The 19,806-nt window shown below is 44.7% G+C and overlaps 2 protein-coding genes across 2 annotated transcripts; one reads left to right on the top strand and one right to left on the bottom strand.

Annotated features, from left to right (window-relative positions):
* The first annotated feature begins 1,012 nt into the window (after nt 1-1,012).
* On the top strand, nt 1,013-5,719 carry LOC116464357 (RNA polymerase II elongation factor ELL3). Its single transcript, XM_032147609.2, has 11 exons — nt 1,013-1,263; nt 1,489-1,524; nt 1,880-1,992; nt 2,108-2,309; nt 2,420-2,505; nt 2,649-2,724; nt 3,270-3,447; nt 3,830-3,872; nt 3,995-4,166; nt 4,979-5,023; nt 5,101-5,719. Exons 1-11 carry the CDS (start codon nt 1,132-1,134, stop codon nt 5,209-5,211), a joined length of 1,194 nt encoding a protein of 397 aa, XP_032003500.1. The 5' UTR covers nt 1,013-1,131; the 3' UTR covers nt 5,212-5,719.
* Nucleotides 5,720-7,020: 1,301 nt separating this feature from the next.
* Nucleotides 7,021-17,207, bottom strand: LOC116464358 (protein disulfide-isomerase A3). The gene is made up of 10 exons (XM_032147611.2): nt 17,074-17,207; nt 15,406-15,535; nt 13,036-13,152; nt 12,590-12,715; nt 11,402-11,584; nt 9,728-9,836; nt 8,677-8,805; nt 7,994-8,073; nt 7,742-7,799; nt 7,021-7,216 (listed from the first exon to the last, which is right to left on the bottom strand). Exons 3-10 carry the CDS (start codon nt 13,074-13,076, stop codon nt 7,103-7,105), a joined length of 840 nt encoding a protein of 279 aa, XP_032003502.1. The 5' UTR covers nt 13,077-13,152; nt 15,406-15,535; nt 17,074-17,207; the 3' UTR covers nt 7,021-7,102.
* Nucleotides 17,208-19,806: the final 2,599 nt, after the last annotated feature.

Raw genomic sequence — 19,806 nt, 5'->3', positions numbered from 1 at the left:
CAGTGAGCCGCGATCGCGTCACTGCACTTCAGCCTGGGCGACAGAGCAGCGAGACTCCGTCTCAAAAAAAAAATAGTGTATTTTTTGTATGAGTTTTGACAAATGTATAGGTAATTTTATTTGTGGTAGAGGACATTAAGGTTCCCGGGGATTGTGCAGGTCCAGGGATTTAACAGAGGGATCCTGTTTAGGAAACAGGACAACATCAGGGCTCTTGGGAAACATAGTCAAACAGGAACAAGTGGAGACACCAAGGGCTGGCCAGAGGTTGGTGCTGGGGTCTCAGTGCACCAGGATCTGGCCCTCTGGAATGCCTGGCGACTTCATGCAGCTCCTGGCCCTCCTCAGGAAGCGGTCTCACCACTCTGAGGCGTGTTTAGGCCACGAGGTGAGACCTAGGACTGGGTTCTGGCTCTCTGCCCTGCAACTTTCCTGCCACTACCCGCGCCCGTATCCCTGCCCACCAACTGGGGGCGCTCCAGTCGGTGACAGCCAACTTTCACTGCTGCCACCACAACCGCAGGGCCCAATTACCTCTCTGTTAGAAATCGGTTTCAGAGCGGTGGAACCGCGGGCGGGAAAAAGCCCAAGCGCTGTCTCTGGTGCCCCTTCGGGTCAGCCATCCTCTGGTCTCTTGGGTCTCCGAGGCTCGGGGCTAACTTGGCGCGAACCGCTGAGCCCGCCTACCAACCAGGCCCTCTCTCCCGCCCCTCTGCGGCTGAAACCCTCAAGGGGTTGCAGGTTCAGCTTTCACTTAGAGACAGCAACTCCAAATTCAGGGTCGCTGGGGAAACTGAGGCAGGATTGGGGACTCTGAGAGGTCAGACGCTGGTCGCGGACTCTTTCTCCCGAGAACTGGGGATAGCTTTTCCGATAGCCCAAAGCGATTCATGCCGGTCCTAGAAGAAAGCGCCGAGGTCCGGGCTGTTGGCCGGGGAGAGCGAAGCACCGCCCACGCAGCTGGGAAACCTTGGGGTGGCGCTGGCGGGAGGTGGGGCCGGGGGCGGGTTCCTGGCGGAGGGTGGGGCAGACGTGGGTTACTGGGTGTGCCAACCAAACCCTGAACAGAGGAGGTGGCGGTGGTGGCCCTCGCCTGTGGCCCCCGTGCTGCTTGCACTCGAACTCGTCGCTATGGAGGAGCTCCAGGAGCCTCTGAGAGGACAGCTCCGGCTCTGCTTCACGCCAGCTGCCCGGACTAGCCTCTTACTGCTCAGGCTCAACGACGCTGCGCTGCGGGCACTGCAAGAGTGTCAGCGGCAACAGGTACGGCCGGCCCCTTTCTTCTCTAGTCCCTGCCCCTAGGGACCCTGGGCCTCAGCCGGCGACCCTGGAGAAGGTGCAGGGGAGAGGGAGCGGCATCCGCAAGCTCTGGCCTCCCCACCTCTCCAAGTGAAGCCCGCTAGGCAGGTGATCCCGGGCTCCGGACGCCGGATCCTGGGGACACCGCTTCACCTGCGCTCAACGATCACATCTTCGCTCTCCCCGCAGGTACGACCGGTGATTGCTTTCCAAGGCCACCGAGGGGTAAGGGCGAGCTCAGGGTGTGTGAGCGAGGTGAGGGCGAGGGAGCATAAACGTGGGCTGGAGGTGGAAGGTGCGGTCGGGGCCGGAAGCTGCGAATGGTCACGGTCTGAGGTAGTTCCGAGAACTGAACTCCAAGTGGGGCGAGGAGGCTGCTGCGGTTGTCCCAGGGGGCTGTGGTTTGAGGGGACTGTGCTGTTTCAGCCTCCTGGGGAACTCAGGCCCAGCTGCACCTGGTGTGCTAACGAGCCCTGTGGGACCCATCTTAGTCTTACTTAGGCTGGTTCCCGGACGAGTGGCGGCGGCAGGAGGGGGAGGGGCTGACTTCATGGGGCTTACCGTCTCCTTCCACCCCCAGTATCTGAGACTCCCAGGCCCTGGTTGGTCCTGCCTCTTCTCCTTCATAGTGTCCCAGTGTTGCCAGGAGGGCGCTGGTGGTAGCTTGGATCTTGTGTGCCAACCCTTCCTCAGGTAAGGGGGAACAGGTAGCAAGCAAGAAAGGGTTTGTGGAATGTGGGGGAGGGAAATGTGCAGAGGTGCTTAAGAGCTCTCCACCCTCCTATTTTTTTCCACCACCCCTTTCCAGGTCTGGGCCTAACCGCCTCCACTGCCTGGGCTCACTCAGGGAGCGCCTCATTATTTGGGCAGCCATGGATTCTATCCTAGCCCCATCATCAGTTCAGGGACACAACCTGACTGAAGATGCCAGACATCCTGAGAGTTGGCAGAACACAGGAGACTATTCTGAAGGAGATGCAGTATCACAGCCACAGATGGCACTAGAGGAGGTTGGTGAGGCCAGAAACTGCAGGGAGTTGTGATAAGGTGGGGCAAAGCCTGAAGTCCAAGGTACCCAGTATTCCAGGGAACCAAATGCTCCTGCCACTTTCCCCACCAGGTGTCAGTGTCAGATCCACTGGCAAGCAACCAAGGACAGTCATTCCCAGGATCCTCAAGGGAGCACATGGCACAGTGGGAAGTGAGGTATTTTGGATGGGGTGGGACTAACATGGGAAGCTTTGGCATTGTCTTCCTTTCTAATCTCCACTCTTAGATGTTGTAATAAAAGATCCAGTTCCACCTCCTACCCTGGTCTTCATCTGTCCCATTCCCTTAAAATATCCTAGAAACCAGACCCATCTTCCAAACAGAGAACCTGTTCAGGCACTGCCTTCCTCTGCCAGCCGGAAACGTCTGAACAAGGTAAGTTAGAATGGCAAGGGCTTTTTTTTTTTGTAACATTAATATAATGAAACAGTGGCAAAGACTATTTTGAAAAGCACTTTTAGTCAAGCTAAAATTTAGAAATTGGAAGCTCATTATATGGGAGGAATTTTTTTAGAGACAAGGTCTCTCTGTTCCCCAGGCTGGAGACTCCTGGGCTCAAGCCATCCCTCCCGCTTTTTTTTTTTTTTTTTCTTATTCTCACTCAGTCACCCAGGCTGGAGTGTTGTGGTATGATCACAGCTCACCACAGCCTTGAACTCCTGGGATCGATTCTCCCTCCTCAGCTGGTGTGTGCCACTACACCAGGCTCATTTTTTTTTTTTTTTTGTAGAGATAGGGTCTCACTATGTTACCCAGACTAGTCTTGAAATCTTGGGCTCAAGCGATCCCCCCACCTGAGCCTCTGAAACGGTTGGGATTACAGGTATGAGCCACTGTGCCCAGCCTAGGAGGAATTCTTGACAGAAGAACATATTTAGGAAGCTCTTGGCTGTTTGTCACACAGATATTTTCCTCAACAGAAACGTTCAGTGCCTGTAGCCACTGTAGAACTAGAAGAAAAGAGGTTCAGAACTCTGCCTTTAGCGCCAAGCCCCCTACAAGGCCTGACCAATCAGGATTTACAAGAGAGAGAAGATTGGGAGCAAGAAGATGAGGATGTGGACCCCAGATTAGAACACAGTTCCTCAGTTCAAGAAGGTGAGTTTGGCCGGGCACGGTGGCTCACGCTTGTAATCCCAGCACTTTGGGAGGCCGAGGCGGGCAGATCACAAGGTCAGGAGATCGAGACCACGGTGAAACCCCGTCTCTACTAAAAATACAAAAAAATTAGCCGGGCGTGGTGGCGGGCGCCTGTAGTCCCAGCTACTCGGAGAGGCTGAGGCTGGAGAATGGCGTGAACCCAGGAGGCGGAGCTTGCAGTGAGCCGAGATCACGCCACTGCACTCCAGTCTGGGCGACAGAGCAAGACTCCGTCTCAAAAAAAAAAAAAAAAAAAAAAAAAGGTGAGTTTATGAGAGGAGGGTAAAAATGCCAGTGGAAAAGACTTATCATCACTTGTGTTTTCTTGCTTACTTCCTAGATTCTGAATCCCCAAGCCCCGAAGATGTACCAGACTACCTCCTGTGAGTTCCCTGCTTTTTCCAATTCCATCAAGCCTTGTGCATATATTAAGATGTACTTCCTGGAAGCTGGGGGCTTTTCAGGGGCAATGAAATTGAAGGTGACAACTCTCTGCTCCTGGCAGGCAATACAGGGCCATCCACAGTGCAGAACAGCAACATGCCTATGAGCAGGACTTTGAGACAGATTATGCTGAATACCGCATCCTGCATGCCCGTGTTGGGACTGCAAGCCAAAGGTTCATAGAGCTGGGAGCAGAGATTAAAAGAGTTCAGCGAGGAACTCCAGAATACAAGGTAAGGACAGGACCCAGCCTGGCTTTCCAGCTCTACTGGCCATTAACCCCCTGCTAACCATCCATACGCCTGTGTTTATAAAGTGACTAAGCAAAGTGACAAGGAAATCCGTTTGAAGGGAAAAATTAGTCTGTATCATTGTATCATCTGGTAGAATGGGAAGGGAAGTTACTTCCCTTTTTTTTGAGACAGTCTAGCTCTGTCTCTCAAGCTGGAGTGAGGTGGCGCAATCTTGGCTCACTGCAACCTCCACCTCTTAGGCTAAAGCTATTCTCATGCCTCAGCTTTCAAAAGAATAGCTGGGATTATAGGTATGTGCCACCATGCCCAGCTAACTTTTGTATTTTTAGTAGAGACAGGGTTTCACCATGTTGGCCAGGCTGGTCTTGAACTCCTGACTTCAAGTGATCCACCCACCTCAGCCTCCCAAAGTGCTGGGATTACAGGTGTGAGCCACTGCGCCTGGCCCCTCTTTTTTTTTTCGAGACAGTCTCACTTGGTTGCCCAGGCTGGAGTGCAGTAGCGTGATCTTGGCTCACTGCAAGCTCCGCCTCCCGGGTTCACGCCATTCTCCTGCCTCAGCCTCCCTAGCAGCTGAGACTACAAGCACCTGCCACCATGCACAGCTAACTTTTTTGTATTTTTTAGTAGAGACGGGTTTCACTGTGTTAGCCAGGATGGTCTCGATCTCCTGACCTCGTGATCTGCCTGCCTCAGCCGCCCAAAGTGCTGGGATTACAGGCGTGAGCCACCGTGCCTGGCTGCCCCTTATTTCTTAATGTTGAACTCAGTGCTAGCATTTTCTCTTTCAGGTGCTGGAAAACAAGATAGTCCAGGAATATAAAAAGTTCAGGAAGGTAAGACAAGGTCTGGGAACAGAAGCAAGGTAGAATGAGAATTTTTACTTTTTGACATGGATGCTTTTTCTCTGCAGCGATACCCAGGTTACAGAGAAGAAAAGCGTCGCTGTGAGTACCTTCACCAGAAATTGTCCCACATTAAAGGTCTCATCCTGGAGTTTGAGGAAAAGAACAGGGGCAGCTGAAGTTATCAAGGGAGTTCTTGAGCCTCTGTTTAGTGAAACACAAAAGAACAAAGCAGCTATAAACTAAATAGAATGCAACTATCTGCTCTTCTTATGCTGACCACTGGAGTCCATGGTGGCAAGTAGAGAGTTGCTCTAGGTTCTTGAGCTTTGGTTTTCATTGTTAATTTTTAGGGTGTGGGCACTGCGCAAAGACTCCATAGCTGTGCCTAGGAGTCTAGGAAAAGTGACGGAGGCTTGGCTTTTTTACCTTTATTTAGTTCAGCCAAGTCATTTTCAAATCCTCGGAAATGACATCATCTTCAGGATAAGATGAGATAATTAGACAAACCAAACTAAGTGAATTTTAGCCTGGTAGCCTCCCTAAGGAAACAGTAATAATAACTTTTCATGAGTTAAAAGAACTTGTAGCATTCCTGGATATAATGGGAAAGGGCCTGGGTGTTACCCATGTACTGAAAATGAACTTTTACCAACATGGCTAAAAAATCAAAACTGACTGCTTCTGTGTCCTTTGTACAAGTTTATATGTTTTCGTTAAATCTTCCAAGGCAGGTGCTTAACCCTGGCTTTACATCTGAGCCACTTTGGGGGCTCTCTAAACAATAGATCCCCAGGCCCCAGCCCAGATGTTATGAGTTAGAATCTCCAAGAGTATGGTTTAGATATCTTTTACTTTTTCCAAGCTTTGTGCATGACCAAGATACATACTTTGCTATAAGGCTCTACCAAATTCATCTTAAAATTGACAGCTAAATACTGTAATTATATAGTAGGAAGAAAATTCTTTTCTGAACATAGGAGTTCCTAGGATCACCTAAAGTAGGGCTCCTACCTGGAATATCCAGTGACTGAAAACTATAACTGGGCAGGATTTGAATTTACCTACAAAAGGAGATAAATGGTTTAGTTGGACAAAAGATCACTCTTCATTCAGTCCTATCCTTTCTGTTCCTCATTGTTACAAAAGAAAGTGGATGCTTCACTCATAACTAGGAATGATACTGCCTTTCCCAGTTCTACTGGAGGGGAAGTTAAAGGGCCACACCCTAGGCTTTGGGGGATAGAACTGCACCCAGCAGTGTCAGCAATTCCTGAAACAACTTGGATGAAACCGCGTGATGCCACACTCTTGACAGGGCATTTCTGGGCAGAGAACAGTCCTTGGGGGGTATAAACATGCAGTAAGCTCAGCCGCGTGGCAAGGATAAACAGGAACCCATCCTTAGGGCAGGGACAGCCTAATAAGAAAGGCCCTTCAGCTGTTCTAATCACCAGGGTAGGCCTGGGCAATAAACATGTAAGGAGAGAAAGAGATAATAAATTTTGATGAACTATGGACCCAGACAGTCAGTCTACAGCTGCAGTGACCAGTATGGTGGCAACTGTATGGCTATTTAAATTAATGAAAACTAAAAATGTAGTTTCTAGCCATATTTCAGATGCTCCATAGCTACCTGTACTGAACAGTGTAGATTACAGAGCATTTCCATCACTGAAGAAAGCTCTATTGAACAGTGATCGTGTGTAGAGAACATCTGGTTCTCAATCTTGTGGAAAATAAGACAGTTTAAAGGGGTCTCATTTATTGTCACTGTTCCAAATGTACAAAAAAAATTAGAAAATACCCCCAACTCAACCCCACCCCCACAACATTCCCCCCAAAACAAATAATTTTTCCCAAAACCACAAACATAAACTGGTCCTGGTATTTCCATAAACAGTGCAGCTAAGAAACAGTTTAGAGAAAATTTAACAGGATTCAGATTATATCCATTCTGTCCTCTCGGCCCTGAGAGGTAGTAATTCCCATATGGGTCCTAGTCCTCCCCAATGGTTTTCCCATCTCTGGTGGAAGAGTCCTTTTACAAAGTGGTGTTTGGCTACTGCTTTAGAGATCCTCCTGTGCCTTCTTCTTCTTCTTGGGTTTTTCTTCTTGAATTACGGGGGGGTTTGTAGCTTCTCGTTGTAGATAGCTAATAAAATCACTTAATTCACGGCCACCCTGAAAACAGAAAGATTACCTTAAAAATGTAACTTTTTAAAGAACCCTGATCTGCCCCACCCAAACAGGAAGACTTCTGAGTTTATAAAAGCATATTAGCAGCCACATATACTGCCCATGAGAGTTTAAAGAGTTTTTAGTTAAATAAACCCAATTAGCCTGGCATGGTGGCTCACGCCTGTAATCCCAGCACTTTGGGAGGCCAAGGCGGGCGGATCACCTGAGGTCAGGAGTTCAAGACCAGCCTGACCAACATGGAGAAACCCCATCTCTACTAAAAATACAAAATTAGCCAAGGTGGTGGCGCATGCCTACAATCCCAGCTACTCGGGAGGCTGAGGCAGGAGAATCGCTTGAACGGTGAGCCGAGATCACGCCATTGCACTCCAGCCCAGGCAACAAGAGCGAAACTCCGTCTCAAAAAAATAAATAAATAAATAAATAAACCCAATTAAAGAACTATGTTTAAGAGTGTGTGTTTATGTCTGTGTATATATTTGTGGGGATATGGGACAATTCACTTACTTCATATTTCTTTGGATTTAGCTTCTTGTTGGCTGGAGAGAAGTATATGGTAGGAAAACTGGGGAAAGAAACATTCATTAATTTCAAGCAGTTATGTGGGCCCATGCTGCAGAACTCTTAAGCCAAGAAGGAATCAGTGGTTCTGCCTTCAACTGGAATATGAAAACTATGTCTAGTAATGAATTCCTGGTGGTTACAAGCTTTATTCCTATCTATTGCCTAGACACTTTTGTTAATTTTTAATCCACTTACCCTCTGACTTCATATGGAGAAGGCACATCATTGGCTGTGGCATCCATCTTGGCTATGACGATATTTGGGTCTTTGCTGAGCTGTTAATAAAACAGGTTAAATGTTTACATTTCGAGTTTTCAGTGACAGAGGGACACTTAGTCAATTCAAGACTTAAAACAATCTCATTCTTCCAACACTAAAAATACAAAAATTAGCCGGGTGTGGTGGTGCGCACCTGTAATTCCAGCAGATAAACTGCTGTTCAGGTGGGAAGAGTGGTTTGCAGATGGTAGTACTTCACTTTCCACAAGCTTCCCTTTTTTCTCTTGTATTAAGACTCTACATATTGCCACCTTCAAATTTACCTGGTCTAAATAAGACATTACAGGGGCTAAGCCAAATGTTTTAAGATGAAGGACCATATGGATTCATGTAAGCCATTACCAAAATTCAGAAGTCCTTAGATATTTTTAACCATTATCTAGATTGAGTCTGAGGAATGGAATGTTAAAAGTGGGTATTTCAGGCACTGCACAGGCTGGGGCACTAGGGGGCAGTCAAGAGAAAGTGAGTAAAAAGCAAGTAATTGGGAAAAAAATCTATCAGTACTTAGGAACCAAGCAAATTAGCCCATACTGAATACATATATAAACTTACTGCTCCCGCTTAAATGTTATCCTCAGAATAGGGTTCACACTTACCTTCTCACCAAGTTCTTTATACTTGGGCTCCAGGTTCTTACAGTGACCACACCAAGGGGCATAAAATTCAATCAGCACATCTTTATTTTCATTATTCACTATTTCATCAAAATTCTCTGCTACCACTACCTGAAAAACACAGAAGAATCTCTAGTTGGTAACATAAAAAAATAAATTCACAACTGTATTTGTTCCTAGACCCAATCCCTCTCTAATTTGATGTGTTACCATGGAAAATAAGTCATGGAAACCCAAATGACATTTACAGATTGTATTAAAGATGTTGTCATTCACTAGATACCAACTCGTTCCTATGTCTGTCACCTGTCAAACTATGTTCAGGAAGTTACAGGACACAGAAGTGCTACCCAACCGTTCCTTAAAATAATTTCAAGCCAAGCTTGGTGGCACATGCCTGCAGTCCAAGCTACTCAGAAGGCTGAGGCAACAGAGTAGGACCACATCTCTATAAAAAAATTCAAAGCAACACACTGTTCTTAGGGGTTGCTCTATCCTCAAGAGTAACTTAGCCCAATATAAATTTCATCAGAAAATTCTACGCAGGCTTTATACTCTCGCCCCTACCAAGCATTATGAGCCCTGCCAATGCTTTTTTTTTTTTTTTAGATGGAGTTTCGCTCTTGTCGCCCAGGCTGGAGTGCAGTGGCATAATCTCGACTCACTGCAACCTCTGCTTCCTGGGTTCAAGCGATTCTCCTGCCTCAGCCTCCCGAGTAGCTGGGATTACAGGCGCCTGCCACCATGCCTGGCTGATTTTTTTGTATTTTTAGTAGAGACGGGGTTTCACCATGCTAGACAGGCTGGTCTCAAACTATCGACCTCGTGATGTGCCCGCCTTTGCCTCCCAAAGTGCTGGGATTACAGGCATGAGCTACCGCTTGGCCTGCCAATGCTTATTTTATGACTCGGGAGTAAGGACAAAAAAAAAAAGAGATGGCCAACAAAGTCTTCATTTAGACCCCACAGTTTTGGAACAAAGAAATGAGGAGAGGCAATTGCTCATAGCTTGATGAGGCTGTGAGCACCTCACCTTTACAGGCCCATCATTGCTCTCTGGGATAGGTTCAGACTTCAGGTATCTCTTCAGATTGCCATCAAAGTAATCCTGCAGGAACCTCTCCAGAGCCTTCCCATCACGCCTACAATTGGAAAACAAGGGTAAGGCCTGTTAATCTATTCCCACCACTGAGAAAACTACAGCCAATTTCTTTGAACAGTTACTATGTATTTTAGCTTTTCAAGGCTAAAAAAGGGGGACTCTTATCTCTCAATATGCAGAACTACTGACTGAAGAAACAAACCGTTCCTTTTATTTCCAGTGTACTCTTTGTGGATTAGAAAGTTCAGAGAAAGGATAATCATTGGTCTTCTGGAGATTCATTTTTGTAAAAGAACCAGGTCTTATTGCTCTGGAGCATAGTGTGTGTTTACACTATTTTGTTTTATTGACTGGCTCACAAGGAAGATTTTCTCTTGTCTCAATCTCCCAAAATCTCAGAAAGTGAGGGTAAAAATTGTTTCTGGTCTTAAGATCTTCCCGATTCTGAGTTTACTTTAGACCCACGTAGTATTTCAAAAAGAACATACATTCTGTAGGGATGAGGGGGGAATGGTTTGGTTTGAAATTACATCAGTATCAAGGAGACTGTTCAATCTTTTTTTGGATTTTAAAATTTTTTAGAGACAGGGTCTTGCTATGTTGCCCAGGCTGGCCTCAAACTCATGGGCTCAAGTGATCTTCCTGCCTCAGCCTCCCAAAGTGCTGGGATTATAGGTGCGAGCCACCACATCTGGCCCAAAGGAGGCTATCCAATCTTATCTATTTCTTTATTTTTTTGAGACACAGTCTTGCTCTGTCACCCAGGCTGGAGAACAGTGGCATGATCTCGGCTCACTGCAACCTCTGCCTCCCAGGTTCAAGTGATTCTGGTGCCTCAGCCTCCCCAGTAGCTGGAATTACAGGTGCGCACCGTCACACCTGGCTAATTTTTGTATTTTTAGTAGAGACAGGGTTTCACTATGTGGGCCAGGCTGGTCTTGAACTCCTGACTTCAAGTGATCCACATGCCTTGGCCTCCCAAAGTGCTGGGATTACAGGGGTGAGCCACTGCACTCAGCCTTTATCTGCTATTTCTAATGACCAAGTGGAGTCATGTAAGAATTCCAACCTGCCATCCTTTTATTAGTTTTCAGAATTCATTAAGGATCATAATCCTTAAAGTACCTATATGTATTTATTTATTTTTATTTATTTATTTTTTTTGAGACCGAGTTTCGCTCTTGTTGCCAGGCCAGAGTGCAATGGCGTGATCTTGGCTCACTGCAACCTCCACCTCCCAGGTTCAAGCAATTCTCCTGCCTCAGCCTCCCGAGTACCTGGGATTACACGCATGCACCACCGTGCCTGGCTAATTTTTTTGCATTTTTAGTAGAGACGGGGTTTCTCTATGTTGGTCAGGCTGGTCTCGAACTCCCGACCTTATGCGATCCGCCCACCTCAGCCTCCCAAAGTGCTGGGATTACAGGCGTGAGCCACTGCGCCTGGCCTAAAGTACCTATATTTAAATTGAGAACAATGACAGTCATAGGTCTTGATTAAAAGACCTATCTTCACATTCCAGGGTTATTGTTCTTTAGAAATCCTTTGTAGTATAAAAGGCTTTAATAATTGCCTTGGAGAATCAAAGCCCAACTAGCAACTCACGAGAACTCCTCCTGCATGACAAACTTCTCTCCTTTAGCAGTTCTGATAGCAACAACAGGAATCTCTCCAGCAGTGCTCTCCAAGCCAAAATCAGAAAGTTCATGGCTAAAAGTTTTGCGGCTAGCTACAGCAAAGTTGAGTTTGTGCCCAGCATCCAGGAATTTCTTTGCCACCATCATTACCCTGTGGGAAATAAGAGACATTTGTGCCAAGACTATACAGGGTAGTCAAGCACTTTTGAAACTAAGAAGCAAGTGATTGGAAAGCAAAGACTAAGTTCTTTTTTTTTTTTTTTTTTTTTTTTTTGAGACGGAGTCTCGCTCTGTCACCCAGGCTGGAGTGCAGTGGCGCAATCTCGGCTCACTGCAAGCTCTGCCTCCTGGGTTCACGCCATTCTCCTGCCTCAGCCTCTCTGAGTAGCTGGGACTACAGGCGCCCGCCACCACGCCCGGCTAATTTTTTTTTTTGTATTTTTAGTAGAGACGGGGTTTCACTGTGGTCTCGATCTCCTGACCTCGTGATCCGCCCGCCTCGGCCTCCCAAAGTGCTGGGATTACAAGCGTGAGCCACCGCGCCCGGCCTAAGACTAAGTTCTATAGTTCTAGCCTTCCGGAATCAGTCTGAACAGTCTGAGCTCTTGGGCACTGACACAGGGTTATGGTATACTTCAATGCCTTACTGAACTTCACTGGCAAATTGGTGATACCCAATCAACTGGTGCATTCCTGCTAAATCTTGCTGTAATATATAACTGAAATCTATTATAGGCATAATGACTGAACTGAAAAGAAAATTTGTAAGGGTAAAATGCGCTGACAGTCTCAATGTGCAAGTAAGCACAATGTTTTAAGTGCATTTTATATCAAATTTCCACCTTCTACTTAGAGTCACTGTGTCACAAAGCAAAGAAACACCTACGAAATACATGCCCAACAGATTGTGAAAACAGTTTATTTGTCCTTATGACTTCAAATGTAGTATTTGGAAGCCAAATGTTCCCATTCTTTCCTGCTTTTATACCACACATGGTAACAGGATAGTTACTTTTTTTTTTTTTTTTTTTTTTACATCTTCTTAAGGAACCATTTATTGTTTTACAGATTCTTAAGGAACCAACGAGAATGTTAGAAGGGACTAGTTATACATTGGGTAAACTTGTTCATAAGGGAAAAACTTAATTCTTATTACCTGTTTCTCCAGTAGTTGGAACCTTTAGCATTCTTTTCATAGTCCACATCATAGTAAGCAATAAGTAAGTCCTTGCCCTGTATCAAATCTTTATTGTCTTCTGTCATGTGAGGACAGATACCAAAACTGAAATGAAATAATCCATTATCAACTGGCTTGGCAAGTTTTTAGCTATATCATAAAGTTGCCACAAAATAACTGATAGCATTTATGAAGGAAAGAGATTTTAAACATTTAGGACAAGTACTGAGCAATATATACCTTACAGGATGACAATAGGAGTTCTAACACCCATACATTACTGCTTTAATATAAACTCAAACTATTATTATTACAATCCCCCCAAATAGACAGTTTAAGCCAAAATATAGCTCTGCTTAATAACTGAGGTAAACAAACTAAAATCAAGCAAATAAATCCCAGACAAGATACAAAGAAGTACTCACATGTTTTCCTGGATAAACTTTTTAATTTTGCCACTGGTCATTTTTTGCTCTGTATATGCCACAGTCTTGTCCTCAAACTTGTTAGTGAGATGTGAAGGACGAAATAAGATGATACCCCTTAAAAAAAAAAAAAAAAAAGTCTCAGTAGGCAGATAGAAGAACTGTCTCCCATCTTTTTTTTTTTTTTCTTTGAGATAGGGTTTCGCTCTCTTGCTCAGGCTGGAGTGCAGTGGTGTGATCATAGCTCACTGTAGCCTTCAACTCCTAGGCTCAAGTGATCCCCCTATGTTAGCTGCCTAAATAGCTGAGAACACAGGTGTGCACCACCATGCACAACTAATTTATTTTTTAAATTTTTGTAGAGATGGGGGTCTCACCATGTTACCAAGGGTAATCTTGAACTCCCAGGCTCAAGTGATCCTCCCATCTCAGCCTCCAAAAATGCTGGGATTACAGGCGGAGTTCCCATATTTCATGTAAAGCTCAGACTATCTATTTTTGCTGCCACTTTTAACTAGCAACATCTAAGTACATAAGGACTCTTTTCTAGTACCACAGATTCAGCAACATGACCTTTTCATTAACACTAAGATGCTAACCGCCTTAATCTTAAGTGCAATAATTGGGTACAGGGTTTAATAAATTTTGGGTTGAAAAATTAAGAGAACGTGGTTCTAATCATAGTTCCCCAACTAATTCCAAACACATTGGACCAGGTCTCAATTTAATCCTTCTGGGCTTCAGCTTTTTCATTATCTCAAAAGGGGGTCAGAGTAGATTTTCAAACCTTTAGAAACAATAGCAGGCCGGGTGTGGTGGCTCATGCCTGTAATCCCAACACTTTGGGAGCCCGAGGAAGACAGATCACCTAAGGTCAGGAGTTTGAGACCAGACTGGCCAATATAACGAAACCCTGTCTCTACTAAAAACACAAAAACTAGCCAGGTGTGGTGGTGCACAACTGGAATCCTAGCTACTCAGGAGGCTGAGGCAGGAGAATCACTTGAACCCAGGAGGCGGAGGTTGTAGTGAGCCAAGATTGCGCCACCACACTCCAGCCTGGGCAACAAGGGCGAGACTCTGTCTGAAAAAAAAAAAAAAAAAAAACTCAAACTTACTCTAAATCTTCTTTTCATACATGGTTAGTGACTATTGTTTACATTTTTTATACTCACCCCTTCCTATCCATTGCCACTAATGCTGCTGACCGAGTTTAGACTCTCACATGTCATCCTACTTTAGATTCTCCTTATAATCCTTAGAATTCTCCTTAGAATCCTTAGAATGCCTTGCACCACTCCCCCTTCAAACCATTATCATGTGGTTGCCAGTGACTTCTTTACAAATTTAACCCATTTACGCGGGAGGTTGCAAATTGTTTTTGTGAAAGATCAGACCTTGGCAATGACCTTGAGCAGGAGGATATAAATAACTCCCACAAGCTCATTATTCCAATAATGGAACACTAGGCATTACTCCCCAGCCCAAAGTCTTTCAATGGTTCTCAAAATGTCTAAAAGATAAAAATCAAAGCTCTTTTATATGGCACTTAAAATTTATAATTTGGTCTCTGCTAAATACTCCAATCTTATCTTTCATTATGATCTCAATCACAAACAAAACTCCAGCAGTACTATGGGCCCCAACATGCCTAGGCTATCTTACAGCTCAAGGCCTTCACTCCTGGAGCTCTATCTGGAATAATTTTTATTTCGAAGGCCATAACCTTCCAGAGAAAACTGATCCTTCAAGAGTCACCCCTTCTATGAATTTTTCTGATATTACCCCCTTACCCCAAAAGAAGAAAAAAACACTTCCTCTTTTGTACTTCCAACCACTCTGTATATAGTTCTACATACACTTACACTTTCATTTTTATATATGTTCATGTATACAATCTCCCTCTACTAGATAGAGGAATGGTCCTTGAAGGCAGCAATAGTTTCTGGCATGTAGCATAATGCCTTGAAAGTACTCAATAAACCCTTGGGAAAAAAATAGGTATAAAAATGACCAATTCAGCTGGGTGTGGTGGCTCATGCCTGTAATCTCAGCACTTTGGGAGGCCGAGGTGGGTGGATCACTTGAGGCCAGGAATTTGAGACCAGCCTGGGCAACATGGTGAAACCCTGTCTCTACTAAAAATACAAAAATTAGCTGGGTGTGGTGGCGCGTGCCTGTACTCCCAGGTACTCAGGAGGTTGAGACACAAGAATCGTTTGAACCTGGGAGGCGGAGGTTGCAGTGAGCAGAGATTGCACCACTGCACTCCAGCCTGGGTGACAGAGTGAAACCTTGTCCCAATCAATCAATCAATATCACCAGTTCACACAATAATACTTGGTCAGGAGATTCAACTCAGTCACTTACTCTCCATTATCATCATACTCGTTCACCAGAGACTCAACATTCGTATGTGCAAATCGGTAGTTATCCCTCAAGTTGCTGGCTGCTTTTAGGAACTCGGAGTGAGCTTCACTGAATGAATCATCGAAAAAACCTATACAGAAAATATTAAACACGAGGAAGAAGCAATAAGTACTGACAGATAGACATTCCAAACCATAAACGTCTATTTTTCAAGGGTTTCATTCTACTTTGAGGACTGGGTCTGCTTTGCCATGACTACCTCAGACAGGCACAATATTTAAGATGAGAATTTTCCCTCTACCCTTTACAGAAACATTTTTTGAGAGAGCCAAGGGAGAAAATTTGTCAGTGTTCAAGTCTTCATTCTACTTTCCCATAATTGAACAAATTTGGGCAAACTGCTTAACTTAAGAGTTTCAGGGACTATTTCAGGTATCAGAAGGATTAAATTAAGATGATATGTCAAAATAAACTGTAAACCACTTCACCCAATTTTTTTCCTTCTCTATATTTGTCTTTAGAACTACTCATTTAGAAAAGTGACTAAAACATAAATGTTTAGTAAATACATGCTAACTCCTTGTAAAATATAAAGAATCAGTAAAATGTAGACGGTAAAAAGTGGCTTTTAGCCAAATTTAAACAGTAAACCATATTCTGCTGCCAGAAAGTCACTTTTTTTTTTTTTTTTGCAAGAGTTTTGCGCTTGTTGCCCAGGCTGGAGTACAATGGCGCGATCTTAGCTCACCCCAACCTCTGCCTCCCAGGTTCAAGCGATTCTCCTGCCTCAGCCTCCCAAGTAGCTGAGATTACAGGCATGCGCCATCATGCTCGGCTAATTTTGTATTTTTAGTAGAGACGAGGTTTCTCCATGTTGGTCAGGTTGGTCTCAGACTCCTGACCTCAGGTGATCCGCCCGCTTCAGCCTCCCAAAGTGCTGGGATTACAGGTGTGAGCCACTGAGCCAGGCGAAAGTCAGTTTTATTACAGTAATTAGGAGACTAAGAGAAGCACAAACATAGCTTTTATGTTTAAATTTATTTTTTAGTCAAATTTATCATATATCACATTTAAAAAACAAAACAATGAACACCTAAGATGCAGAAAGTGTTTAACTGGCTCATGTCATTTAAAAATGAGATACTGCAACACATGAGAAAGCAATGAATGCTGCAAAACAAGACAAATCCTAGCAATCTGATTTTAAATTTTAAGTTCCCTAATTATTGTGAAAATAGCAGAGGTTTATTATTTACTTGTATCTTCCTACCTTAAAACCTTATTTTCAGTCATAACTACCCTATTATGAGTTAAATCTCAGAGTTTAACAAGCATTAGAAAATGCTGAAGATATTCCTATCCTAGTCCTTTTTTTCCCCCACACCCACCTCTCCTAGTCCTTTAATTGAAATTAAACCTTTACATCTATAAGAACACAAACCCACTCAAATAAAACACCAATTGCCCCCCACATTATAATTACATTATATAGTAATTATATAATGTACTATAGTGCATTATAGTAATTGCTGACCCAATTCTGTCAGTTGCCTTTTCAACTGCCCCAAGGTTTCCTTAACTGGTTTAATTCTATGGCTTTCCCAGACATGGAGGGTTTTGGAAACCAAACTGACAATTCTGTGGCACGGTTTAATATTTGCTACTTACCTACTATAGATGCATCTTTATCACTAATGAATTTCTTAAATTCTTCCTCAGTCCTGAGAGGCACTGAAGCTGGTCCTGCCTGCTTCTTCAGGTGGCTGACAATTCCATCTTAGAAGTCAAAATAAAAGTTATAACAACACAACTTATTTATAATTTTTGAGAAGGCAATTATTCATGATTCACAATTCAGAAGGTACAAAAGGGTGTATGATGAAGTCTTCTTGCCACCCTTGTCCCTAGTCACCCAGTTTCCTCCTTATAAGATTTCAGTTTCTTTTTTTTTTTTTTTTTTTGAGACAGAGTCTCGCTCTGTTGCCCAGGCTGGAGTGCAGTGGCACAATCTCAGCTCACTACAAGCTCTGCCTCCCGTGTTCACGCCATTCTCCTACCTCAGCCTCCCGAGTAGCTGGGACTACAGGTGCCCGCCACCACGCCTGGCTTTTTTTTGTATTTTTTTAGTAGAGATGGGGTTTCACCGTGTTAGACAGGATGGTCTCGATCTCCTGATCTCGTGATCCACCTACCTTGGCCTCCCAAAGTGCTGGGATTACAGGCGTGAGCCACCGCACCCAGCCAAGATTTCAGTTTCTTGTATATCCTTCCAGACATTTTCTGCATAAACAGGCAATTATATATACACAGCTACCTCAACCTTTTATTACAGTAGCATAGCGTTTTTTATTATTATTGTTTTAAAAAGTTTTTTTTGGCAGGGCGTGGTGGCTCACGCCTGTAATCACAGCACTTTGGGAGGCCAAGGTGGGCAGATCACGAGGTCAGGAGATCGAGACCATCCTGGCTAACACGGTGAAACCCCGTCTCCACTAAAAATACCAAAAAAATTAGCTGGGTGTGGTGGCAGGCGCCTGTGGTCCCCAGCTACTGGGGAGGCTGAGGCAGGAGAATGGTCTGAACCCGGGAGGCAGAGCTTGCAGTGAGCCGAGGTCGTGCCACTGCACTCCACCCTGGGCGACAGAGTGAGACTCCATCTCAAACAAACAAACAAACAAACATTTTTTTTTTTTTAACAGAAACATTACAATGCACAGTGTTTCACTATAAATGTGCCATAGTTTATTTAACCAGATACGATTGCAAAACTGATGGACATTTGTTTCCATTTTTTTTTTTTTTTGAGACAGGGTCTCCTTCTGTCACCCAGGCTGGAGTCCAGTGGCATGATCATTGCTCACTGCAGCCTCGACCTCCCAGGGTCAATCAGACCTCTTGCCTCAGTCTCCTGAGTAGCCGGGTCTACAGGCATGCACCATCACACCTGGCTAGTTTTTTGTATTTTTATAGAGACAGGGTCTCACTATGTTGCCCAGGATGGCCTCCAACTCCTAGGCTCAAGCAAACCACCTGCCTCAGCTTCCCAAAGTGCTGGGATTTCAGGCATGAGCCTTGTTAAACCATTTTTTTGTCTGATTTTTTGAGATGGAGTTTCACTCGTCACCCAGACTGGAGTGCAATGGCGCGATTGCAGCAGTGGCTCACTGCAACATCCGCCTCCTGGGTTCAAGCAATTCTCCTGCCTCAGCCTCCCAAGTAGCTGGAATTACAGGCTTCTGCTACCACGCCCGGCTAATTTTTTGTATTTTTAGTAGAGACAGGGTTTCACTATGTTGGCTGGCCAGGCTGGTCTTGAACTCCTGACCTCGTGATCTGCCCACCTCCACCTCCCAAAGTGCTGGGATTACAGGCGTGAGCCACCATGCCCGACCCTTGTTAACCATTTTTAAACATACAATTTTGTATACTATTTGTGCTACCTCATGTAAGCGGAATCATATAGCAGCATGTAGTCAGAATTTTCTTCTTTAAGGCTGAATAATCTTCCACTGGATGCATATACCATATTTTGTTTACTATTCATTCAGTGATAGATACTTGGGTTACTTCTACCTTTTGGCTACTATGAATAATGCTGCTGTGGATGTAGGTGTACAACTATCTTCTTTTGGGTATACAATAAGTCCTCACTTAATATTATTCATATGTTCTCAGAAACTGCAACTTCAAAGAAAGAATGCATAGCAAGTCCTAGAATAACACTGTTTCCTATAACATTGATGATGAAAAAAAAACAAGTTTTGCTATAGGTTGTTTCAGTTAAAAGTCACAGCTTCCAAGAATCTATAGACAACATTAAGTGAGAACTTAATGTATACTCAGAAGTGGGTATACAGAAGCTGGATCATATATATGGTAATTTTGTTTATTTATTTATTCATTTATTTACTTATTTTTGAAACAGAGTCTCGCTCTTTCGCCCAGGCCAGACTGCAGTGGCGCTATCTCGGCTTACTGCAAGCTCCGCCTCCTGGGTTCACGCCATTCTCCTGCCTCAGCATCCCGAGTAGCTGGAACTACAAGCACCCGCCACTGCACCCGGCTAATTTTTTGTATTTTTAGTAGAGACAGGGTTTTTCTTTTCTTTTTTTTTTTTTTTTTTGAGACGGAGTCTTGCTGCTGCCCAGGCTGGAGTGCAGTGGAGCGATTTTGGCTCACTGCAGGCTCCGCCCCACAGAGTTCACACCATTCTCCTGCCTCAGCCTCCGGAGTAGCTGGGACTATAGGCTCCCGCCACCTCGCCCGGCTAATTTTTTTATTTTTAGTAGAGACAGGGTTTCACCGTGTTAGCCAGGATGGTCTCGATCTCCTGACCTTGTGATCCGCCTGCCTCGGCCTCCCAAAGTGCTGGGATTACAGGCATGAGCCACCGCGCCCGGC

The sequence above is a fragment of the Hylobates moloch genome, unplaced genomic scaffold (genome assembly GCF_009828535.3).
Source record: "Hylobates moloch isolate HMO894 unplaced genomic scaffold, HMol_V3 SCAFFOLD_485, whole genome shotgun sequence".
Lineage (NCBI taxonomy): Eukaryota > Metazoa > Chordata > Mammalia > Primates > Hylobatidae > Hylobates > Hylobates moloch.
Note: the sequence above shows the minus strand (reverse complement) of the source record. Positions and strands in the feature narration are given on the sequence as shown.

What these genes read in the sequence shown, in the direction of transcription:
- LOC116464357 (XM_032147609.2), top strand. Translation starts at nt 1,132, where the DNA reads ATGGAGGAGCTCCAGGAGCCTCTGAGAGGACAGCTCCGGCTCTGCTTC. An exon ending in CTTTCCAAGGCCACCGAGGG is followed by an intron (nt 1,525 to 1,879) that starts GTAAGGGCGAGC and finishes TTCCACCCCCAG; the next exon opens with TATCTGAGACTCCCAGGCCC. An exon ending in AATATAAAAAGTTCAGGAAG is followed by an intron (nt 5,024 to 5,100) that starts GTAAGACAAGGT and finishes TTTTCTCTGCAG; the next exon opens with CGATACCCAGGTTACAGAGA.
- LOC116464358 (XM_032147611.2), bottom strand. Translation starts at nt 13,076, where the DNA reads ATGACCAGTGGCAAAATTAAAAAGTTTATCCAGGAAAACAT. An exon ending in TCCAACTACTGGAGAAACAG is followed by an intron (nt 11,585 to 12,589) that starts GTAATAAGAATT and finishes TATTTCCCACAG; the next exon opens with GGTAATGATGGTGGCAAAGA. An exon ending in GCAATGATGGGCCTGTAAAG is followed by an intron (nt 8,806 to 9,727) that starts GTGAGGTGCTCA and finishes TGTGTTTTTCAG; the next exon opens with GTAGTGGTAGCAGAGAATTT.